General features: G+C 34.1%; 1 protein-coding gene across 1 annotated transcript; it reads left to right on the forward strand.

Moving 5' to 3' along the window:
• Window positions 1-1064: 1064 nt before the first annotated feature.
• On the forward strand, window positions 1065-3544 carry TMEM225 (transmembrane protein 225). Its single transcript, XM_007949967.1, has 4 exons — window positions 1065-1245; window positions 1865-2011; window positions 2354-2488; window positions 3300-3544. The coding sequence occupies exons 1-4, from the start codon at window positions 1065-1067 to the stop codon at window positions 3542-3544; spliced, it is 708 nt and encodes a 235-aa protein (XP_007948158.1).
• Window positions 3545-10984: the final 7440 nt, after the last annotated feature.

Here is a 10984-nt window from a genome sequence, read left to right on the forward strand (position 1 = left end):
ACAAAGTTTTCAGATATAGAAAGCATCTCTAAGGGTGCACATCTGGTAAGTAGTTAAACAAGAATTAAAACCCAGGGTACTGAGCCCATTTTCTTAACCATAAAGCTTTTACTATAAGTTCAAATACATTGTTGTGCACTGTTTTTAAAAATATATTAAAACATATGTGGAGAACTCTGGAAGAGAGAGTATAGCATGTTGGAGGCAATGAAAAAGATCCAGTTTTACTCCAAGAAAGTGATCTGCAATAAGGTCAAAAGTCTAGAGAGAGAGAGATGATTTTCATCATAGTTCCATAAGCAGCGTCTTTTAGATTTCAGTAAAGCCCTTTGGTTCTGACTCTAGTCCATACTGTGGTTGCCTACTCAAAAAATCCAAAACATATTTTCTCTGGCAAGTTTCAAAGGCTCCATGATTGTAAGGGCTCCATGAACCAGACGAGTTCTTTTGGGTCTAAGGCAATGATCTGTTTCCTGCCTAGCTAAACTTCTTTGGGCCTTCTAAATGAAGATGTAAGTTTCTCTAAAACACCCTATGTTAGAGCTGGCCATGCCCTTTTGTGATGTTAGCTAGCAAACTACTCATGTCAAGGAACTTAAAATCCTTATCTCCTTCACTGCCTCCCACTCAATGTCGACTAATTCTGGAGCATATAATTCTAACTCTAAATTGCACTTCCTCTGAAATTGGGTCTCTTTAGTCTAGCATATATAACTTCTTTCAAAGCCTCTAGTTCTCCCTATACCTTTATATCTGACAGCTCTCCTGGACTTCTGAGCCCCTTGGTCCTTCTACTGCACTAGGCTCCAAGGTCAAGGGTCAAGCCAGTAGATGATTCCATGGCAGTTAGCAGCCCTGACAGCAGGCTGACCCAGATGAAGGAGTGGTAAAGCGTGGGAGCTATCTTCTCTGTTCCATAGACTACCTCAGCTTCTGCCAATGCTAATGCTTCAGCAATCACTGAAAGTCAAGATTTTTCCCTGTGACTAATCAAATCAGAGAAGAGAAGAGAGATCTACATGTGAGAGATTTATGGTGGTCTCAACTAGAAAACTCCATTGACAATGGTGGAAATATCTATTAGAAGTATCCAGAACACCAACATGATCCTCTCCTCCTTGGCTTTAATCATCATGGTGATAGGAACCGTCACTGATAAATGGATTGAATTGAAGTTGGAAACAAAAACAATCACAATAAACCACAGTCCCTGGATGATATGTTGCATTACAATTTGGCCAGAAGGTCAGAACTAGACTATGGAAAGAGATGGGTGGCGAGGGTTCATCTTTTCTTCATTTCCATTCATCTCACCAGCTTTCCCATTATTCTCTGATGTAACTTCCTCAGGCTGCAGGGTGCTCACTTCCATAATCAACACAGTCAAGGAAGACTCCAAAATTTCACTCTTTGCATGCTTTGGGGGAAAGTTCAGAAGCTCACAGATTTAACTACTGGTCTCTTGAGAAGCCTATGCTGTAGCAACAGGGTGGTCAACACATGTAGAGCATGAGGTGTATGAAAGAAAGATAAATGACAAAAGGAAAGTGGATTATGTTAGCATGAAAAAAGTACCCAAGATAGGGTGATTTGGGAGATTTAACAATAAATGGATTCTCAGAAAAGAGCAGAAGAGAAAGAGGCATAAAGAAACATCAAGATAGACAACATATTCTTTTGGTTTTCTCTTCCACTCAGCTTTAAGTTCCCTGCCTCTTTATTGTCTTCTCCTCTCCCTCTTTATTATTTAATCAAATCTTTCACCCTATTCCCATTTTTACCTAGAGATTTGTGGAGCCCAGGTGGAAATGAACCTAGAAGAAATATCTGTCCTTCTCTCAATACAGCTTCTGCTTTCCAACAGATAAACTGGAAGTGGTCAGGATCATGATGATTTTGACTCTCAGTCTTTCCTTCCTCATTAACTTGGTCCTGGGTATGGAATTCACCTACCTGATTCCTCCAACCAACTATGTCCACCTCATCACTGCCTTCCTCAGTTTCCTCACAGGTAACTTCCTGGCTCCCCTAACCCAGGCTTAGAAGTATACTTGGTTTTGGGTCCAGGCTGAAGTTTCTGACTATAATAACATGTGAAAAAAAAAAAAAAAAAAGTGGCATATTGGCATTTATGAAAATACCTCTCAGGTGGAGGGAGCAGTTACTGGCATAAAAATATAGTAATTCAGCCTTTCCAGTTCTCTGGCTCTGATGTATTAGAGTTACCACTGTACAAGGTGCATTGGTCAGGGTGGAGGCTTGGAAGTGAAGTGTTTATCTTAGGTTAAAACGTGAGTACTGGAGACAAAATTCTTCAGAAGGGATTTTCTTTCTCCTTCTGTCTGGACATCAGGTATTCTTCTACTCTCTGCACTCGTACTGTATCACCATAAGCTAAGGCAAGGTCAATTCATATACTACTCTAGTTACAAGATCACCTGGATCCCTTACTCTGCCTACATAAATGTCACCTTCTTTGTTTCCTGTGGTGAGTGTTTTCAGGGCCCTTGAAGGGTGATAAAGACCAATTCACCCCTGATGAAAGAAAGGGAGGGTGAAAGGATGGGAAAAATGAATGGGGGAAAATGCCAAACCTTCCTTTCTAAACTCATGAAGATCAACCCAACACATTCTCTAAGGACAGTTCCTACAAGGGAGAAAACTGGAAATTAGGACTGTGTGAAATGTGTGGTATACCTGTCTCAGAGAGTAGGTTCTCATTTCCATGTTTTCTTCTGTCTTCCACACACTCTCCACCTCAGGACAGAGATAACTACAAGAAGAGGGTCTGTGAAGGAATGCCCAGTGAAGGGGAGAGGGCCAGTGATGCCAAGGCAATTTGAGGTCAGAAAGAAAAAAATATCTGATGCTAAATAATCAACACTGGAGAGCCTCTTTTCCTAAGAAATCTTGAAATTTCATCAGGAACTGCACTTCCTAACCCAAATAGAAACATGTCTCTTTTTTTTTCAAAAAGAGTCTCAAATTTGTTGAGTTGAGCAGCATTTAAACTATTCTGCACACACTTCCAGTCTCTGACTATAACTTCCTGAAGTGCTTAGGGCATTTCAAAGGGGTCCACAGGGTTTTTGGGTGAAGCTATCCCTGCCAACTGGTCAATCTACTTCCATAGAGATAAGACCTCGGAAACCCATTAAGGGGTTGCTATGAGTCAAAGTCGATTCGATGTCAGTGAGTTTGGTTTGTTTTTTTGGTTATCGCTGACAACACGGAAGAAAATGTCTCTGACTCGAAAATGTCCCTTCATTTCCTTTTCTGGCTTCTCTTTTTTTCCCCAGGAATCCTCTCTATTCTAAACTATTTGCAGTTGGTCAAGAGCTTTACCTGCTTCAACTTCATCAACAAATCTGTTAGAGAGTGTAACAAAGTATGGCAATCTGGGGATTCTATCAAAGTTATTTCATCAGTAGACCCCGCTATAATGCCTCGCAGCATTGTGCGTCCATACTCCATGAGTCTAAAGGTCGATGATGTAGAGAAATCACCACCAGTTCAAGCACGTCGTGTAACCTGGGCTCTATGATTTGCCGATCTGTATATTTCAGTCTTTGTTAATCTTTATGAAAACAGCTTTGGGTGTTTGCGCTGTATCTCCAATCATTTTGCCAGTGCTCTGTTCTATGTAAATGTCTGTGATTGGCTTGGAGTCTGTAAGAAGACTCAGATGATGGCTTTGTTTTACCGGTCTGCTGAACATAGTTTCTTCTACATCATTTGTATTTAATATAATAAAGTATTATCCTACCAATAATGCTTGCTGTATTGTGCTGTATTGTTAACTCTATATGTCACAGAGACCAGAGTAATATATAATATCCTTTGCTTTTTTAAATAAAAGTTTAGTTTATTGTGAAATATTTCAAACATACAGAAAAGAATACAAAACAATATGATAAACACTTATGTGTACATCACCTAACTTCATGAAATCTTAATTTTATACTCTATTTATATTAGAGGGAGCTCTGGTGGCATACTTTCTAAAGCATTTGACTATTAACCAGAAGGCTGGTGGTTCAAACCCACCAGCCACTCCTCAGAAGGAAGACTGGACAATTTACTTCTGTAGAGATTTATATTAGATGTTTTAAAATTAAATTTATAGCTATAACTGATATTCCCCAATCATGTTTCCCTTTCTTGTTTTTCATCATAGAGAACTGTTAAGAAGGCATTGCTGATCAATTTATATTCATGCTGTTTTTGTTATAATTTTATTGGTCTCTAAAAATTAGATTTCCAGGTTTCAAAAGTTATTAAATATTATCATATTTTACAACTTGCTTTCTTCATTCACTTTTGTTTTTTAGACTTATCCATACTGATAAATTTAGTTCTACTTAATTTAATCTACTGTCAGTCTTTCTATTATAGAAATTTATATCCATTCCCTAATTAATGGACTTCTGGATATTTTCCTTTAGTCTATTAGAAACAATGCTTTGTCCATGAAGTAGGATTTCTCTAGGGTATTTCTCTAGAACTAGAATTGCTGAATCAAAAAGAATAGTTGTTATTAAGTTGCTTAAATATTGGTAAAATGATCTCAAAACAACAGTACCAATGGACATTTTCTGCCAGAAGTACATGAAAGCTCTGCTTTCCTCATACCCTTACAAACACTTGTGCAGTTAGCCTTTTTAAGTTCTGACGATTTGAATCAGTGTTGTTTTAATTTTCACATTCCTAATTATTACTGAACTTGATGAGCACCTTTTCATTAGATCTTGGAGCATTTGGATTTCCTTTTCTGTGAATTACAGTTTTTATACTTTGTCTATTTTCCTACTGGGTTACTAGTTTATTTCATATTGATTTGTAGTTCTTATAATACTGCAAACTAATACTTACTTGTTATATGCATTGAACATATATTGTTCCAGTTGTGCCTTATAACTTTGTTTGTGGTTTATAACTTTGTTTATGATGCCTTTTGGTTTTTTAAATTAAAATGGTATTTAAATTAAATTTAACAAACTACATTAATCTTTTCCTTTTAATTAGTGCCTTATTGTATCTTGATTAAGAAAATCTCCCCTACTCTTTACTCCTACTAGAAATAATTTCTATGAATTATATAAATATAGGTCCAATTTTATCTATTTTTTATGTGGATGGTTTGTATCCAGAACATTTTGTCTTAATCCAAATACACATATATGTGAATGTGTTTCTGATCTCTCTACTGTGTTCCATTGGTCTATATTTTATCCCTGTACCATGTCACTCTCTTGATCACTATGAAGTAAAAATAAGTCTTGATTTTTAATAGGCTGAAATCTTTCTTTGCTTTTGTTCAAAATTATCTTTAGTATTCTTGGCCTTTTGCTTTCCATATAAATAAAAGGATCAGCTAGTGTGGTTACAAAAAAAAAAAATCCCAGTCTATTTAGAATTCCATTGAATTTATGAACTAATTTGAGAACTATTGACAATGTTAGTAATATCTATCAATATGGTACTATTTATTCAGGTCTTTTTAAGTCCTTCCATATTGCTTTCTGATTTTTTTTCTTTTTCCCCAATGACATCTTTTGTTAGGTTGATTCGTAGATGGCTTACCATTTTTGTGGTTTTGTGAATCAGAATCTTTTATATTTTCTTCTTGTTCATTACAGGTATAGAGTGGTCTATTTTTGTATACTGGTTTTATATTCAGGAGCTCTGGTGGCATAGTGCCTAAGGCATTGGACTACTAACCAGAAGGCTGGAGGTTCAAACCCACCAGTCACTCCTCGGAAGGAAGACTGGGCAATCTACTTCCGTAGAGGTACCACTTCAGAAACCCAAGGAAGGGTCATTATGAGTCAGAGCCGAATCGATGGCAGTTAATTGAGTTGAGTTGACTGAAATCCCAATTAATTTTTTTTTTCCTTATTCCAATAATGGACTCTATCACATAAATAAAATAATTTATAGGATTTTTTTTTTCTGTATTTTATTGTGAAATATTTCAAACATACAGAGAACACTAGAAAACAGTATGATAATAACACCTCTATACTCATCACCCAAATTTCTGAAATCTTACCGTTATGCCCTATTTACTTTAAGTTGTTTTAAATTAAACTTAGAGATTTAACTAATGTTCCTCCCCAATTTCCCCAAATTTATTTTCCTCCCATGTTTTTTATTTACAACATTTTGCATTCCTGGGAAAATTCCTACTTAGTCATGTTGTAATTTTTTAAATAAACTGCTGAAATGAAGCTTCTAAATATTTTAGAATTCTTTAATCTATTTTTACAAGTAAATGTGGCTATGATTTCACTTCTTGCACTCATCCATCTTTCTATCTTTCTGATTTTGTTTGATTTGGAAGAAATTTTGGATAATTTTTTTTTAAAATATAATATGTATACAGAAAAGTTCAGAAATCATAAATGCACAGCTTTTTGAATATTTTACAAACAGAACACACTTGAATAACCAGAACACTAATAAAGAAACAGAATATTAGCAACATCTCAGAAGTTTTCTCCATGCCATCCTATTTACTCCCGCAAAGGCAATAATTATGACTTCAAATTCTATTGGTTGATTTTTACCAGATTTTAAATTTTATATAAATGGAATCTTATAACGTGTACTATTCATTCCTGGTTCCCTTCATGTAACAGTACTTATGAGAATGATCAATGTTGTGTTGCTGCATCTATTGTATGAATATGCCACAACATAGTTATTCATTCTACTGTTACACTTTACCACTTTGGAGCAATGAACATTTTTTTACATATATTTTGGTGGACTTCTATAAACATTTTTGTTGTTCTTTTATCTAAAAGGGAATTGTTAGATCATACATTACGTGTGTCCACACTCTAATTTACACATTGTGCTTAGCAGCAACATATGAAAGTACCAATTGCCCCACATGCCTGACAACTGTCAATGTTGTCATGTTTGTTTCAGCCTAACCACTTTGGTGGGTGTATTAACGGTATGGCATTGTAATTTTAACTTGCATTTCCTTAATGGCTAATGAAGATGAGCAATTTTTACTTACTTATTGTTAAATTGAACATCTTCTTTTATGAGTGTCAGTTTGAGTATTTTCCCATTTGTCTATTGAGTTTATCTATTAACAAAGGATGTAAATCCTCTGTCACCTTTACAAATAATGCAAATATTTTCTCCCACACTATAGCTTGAACTTTTATGCTCATGATGGAATCTTTTGATGAACAAACTTTCTTATTTTGCTGGAATCTAATTTATCAATTGTTTCCTGTTATGGTTAGAGTTTTTTTTTCTAACCTATGTAGGAAATCTTTTCCTACACAAAGGTCATACACATATACTCCTATGATTTGCCTAAAATCTGTATTATTTGATTTTTCATGTCTAGATGTTCATTTGTTTATAATTGATTTTTACATATGATGTAAGATAGGAGACCAAGATTTGCTTTTTCTTAAATTAGTAACCAATTTATCCAATATTTATTCATTTGAGAAAAAAAAACTCTCTTCACTGCATTGTCACATTTATCATAAATAAGTGAGCAAATTTTTTGTATGAAAATGTCAGATGTTTCTTTTTATTTGTCTATCCTAATGCCAACACCTCACTGACTTATTCCTATAGTTTTATACTTGATTTCTGTCAGGATAAGGCCTCCAGATATGTTATTCTTTCTTAAGATTCCTCGGACTATTTTTGAAATTTTGAATTTCCATATTCTTCTTAGAATTAGCTTGTCAAATTCTATAAGGAAATTTGTTAGAATTAGGATTGAATTAAACCTGTAAATCCATTCAGAGAAAAATGGCTTCTTTACAACACTGAATTTCCTTATAAACGAGCAGAAAATCTCCCTCCAGTTATGTAGGTCATTTTTAATATTTCTAAATAATAGATGTTTTTATTTTCAGTGTAGATAACTTACACATCTTTTGTTAGATGTGTTTGTTGGCATTAGAATTTTTAATCTACTAGTAAAGGTATCATTTTTAAAATTCATATTTATCTGTTTGTTGTTTGTTAGTATATAGAAATGCTGCTGTTGGGTGTTGTGGAATTGATTTTGACTCATAACACTCTACAAGATCAAGTAAAACTGCCCCATAGGGTTTCGTAGACTGTAATCTTTATGGGAGCAAATTGCTCTTCTCTCATGAAGCCACTGGTGAGTTTGAACCTCCAACATTGTGGTTAACAGCCAACTGCTTAAATATTGCACCATCAAACCAAAACTAAACCCATTGCCATCGAGTGGATTCAGACTCATTGTGACCCTACAGAACAGAGTAGATCTGCCTCTTGGAGTTTCCAAGGCTGTAAATCTTTATGGAAGAAAATTGCCACATCTTTCTCCCATGGAGCAGCTGGTGGATTCAAACCACTGACTTTACAGTTAGTGGCCAAGTGCTTAGTCACTGTGCCACCAGGGCTCCTTACTGAGCCACCAGGGCTTCTATATATAAATACAGCATACCTACTTTTATATTTTCAGAAGGAAGATGGTACAATCTACTTCCATAGTGATACTGCCTCGGAAACCCAAGGAGGGGTCGCTATGAGTCGGGTCCAACTCAATGGCACATAATAACAACAACGCTTTTATATTAACCTGTTAACATTGAATTTCCAAATTCATTTATTAATTTTAATAGATTATTTTATGTTATCTCTATAAAATTGTGTATCATATAGTGACAGCTTTATCTGTTTCTTTATAATATTTATTCCATTTAGTTCCTTTTATTGCACTGGTTAGGACACCAGGACAATGTTGAATAGGAATGGTAATAGGCCTTATTCTTGATCTCCAGGAAGAAGCTTTTAATACTTTGACATTAATATGATATTTGCTAAAGATTTTTGTGTATTCTTTTGGTTAGATTAAGGAAATTTCCTTCTATTTCTAGCTTTCTGTGTTCTTTCCTGTTTTGGTGTTTCTTGTTTATTTGTTTGTTTTCACCATATATGGCTAATAAATTTTTCAAACACTTCTTCTGCATCCAGTGAGAAAATCATAGCATTTTTCTACTTTGTTCTGTTAATGAGGTAAATGGATTTCTGAATGTTAACCTAATGTTTCATTCCTGGGATAAACACCACTTTTTTTGATAAAGTATGCTTTTTATTTTAGTTGTGAATATCTGTCAATGAGTTCTGCATTTATGTGTATAGCAGAGATCACACTATAATTTTTCATTCCTGCTAAAGTGCTTTTCAACTTATGGTATTAAAGTTATGCTGAGGAGCCCTGGTGGTGCAATGGTTAAAGCGCTTAGCTTTTGGTGGCCTCATAAAAAGAGTTTGGAATTATTTCATCATTTTCTGTCCTGTGGAAGCATTTGTACAAGATAATTGTTTTTTGGTTTTCTAGCAAGATTCTTAGCAATGAATTCAGTTTCTTTCTTTGTTATAGACTATTTAGGTTTTCTCTTATTGTGTCACATTTGATAAGTTGTGTTTTTCAAGAAATACATAAATTCTGTATTTCATATATATTGAAAACATATTGGCATAAATATTTTATCAAAAATTGCAATTAATTATCTTTCTAATGTCTATAGGATCTGTGCTCGTTTCCCCTTTTAATGTCACAAAATAAGTCTTTTCTCTATTTTTCTTTTTCAAAAAACTAGTATCAATAGGCATTTATCCATTGTATTACTCATCTAAAAAATTAATTTGGGCTTTTAAAAATATTTTTACCGTATATTTCTTTTCTATTGCATTTATTTCTCTTCCTAGTTTCTTTCATTCTACTTCATTTCAGTTTAATTTACTGATCTGTTGTTTCTGGCTTCATTATGAAAATTAAGATTGTTCATTATTAGTGTTTCTTCTTTGCTACCATATGTATCATATGTCTAAGCACTGTTGAAATTGCATTTCATTAATTTTCATATGTTATACTTTCATGATTATTCATTTCAAAACTATTCTAATTTCTACTGTCATATCATCTTGGACCCATGTGTTATTTAGAAAAGTATTGTTAAATCTCCAAACAATTGGGGATTTTGTAGTTATTTTTTGTGGTTAATTTTTAGTTTAATTCTACTGTGGTCAGCATGGTCTTGATGGCTTTCAATTATTTGAAATATGTTGAGGATTGCTTTGGGATCCAATAACTGGTGAGTAATGGTAAAAAAAATTATATGTGTTTTATAAAGTATATGCTATCACTGTTGGATGCAGTAGTTTCTACATTAATTAAATGCAGTTATTAAATTGAATTATTTGGATCATTTTTATACTTAATAAATGTTTTGCTTGCTTATTCCGTCTGCTTTTACAGAAATATAGTCAAACTTTCCACTACAAATATGAATTTGTCTGTTTCTCCCAATAGTTGTCAATGTTTGCTTTATATATTCTGAGCCATAGTTATGGTAGGTACAGATTGAGAATTTTTATATTGCAAAATATCCATCTTTGTCTCTAGTAAGACTTCTTGTCATAAAGCCCACTTTGATATTAATTTAGCTATAGCTACTTTGTTTTTCTTAGAGTTTGAATTGTATATCTTCTTCTGTTCTTATATGTTCAACATGTCTGTAAACCTTATATTTAAAATAAGGCTATTGAAGGAACACATAGTAGGTATTTTTATCTAGTCTGATCCCACCGACTGCCATCAAGTCAATTCTGACTTAGATAGACAGTAGAAGTTCCCCATAGTGTTTTCAAGGCTGTAAATCTTTCAGGAAGCAGACTGCCCATCATTCTCCTCTGTAGTCACTGGTGGGTTCAAACCACTGATGTATCAGTTGCAGCTGAGCACTTAAACAAAGTGCCACCAAGGCTTCTATCAAGTCTGACAAATGCTATTAAAAATTTAACATTTTCATATGTAATAGTATTTATTGACATACCATTATATATACCTATCATTTACTGTTGTCTACTTAGTGAGTCTGTGTAATGTTTGTTTTTCTTTCCTTTATTGCTTTCTTTGGGAGTAAGCAAGTTATTATTCTATTTTTCCCTCTAGTAACTTTTG

Source organism: Orycteropus afer, unplaced genomic scaffold, assembly GCF_000298275.1.
Source record: "Orycteropus afer afer isolate SDZICR_OR568_19922 unplaced genomic scaffold, OryAfe1.0 scaffold00258, whole genome shotgun sequence".
Classification (NCBI taxonomy): Eukaryota; Metazoa; Chordata; class Mammalia; order Tubulidentata; family Orycteropodidae; genus Orycteropus; species Orycteropus afer.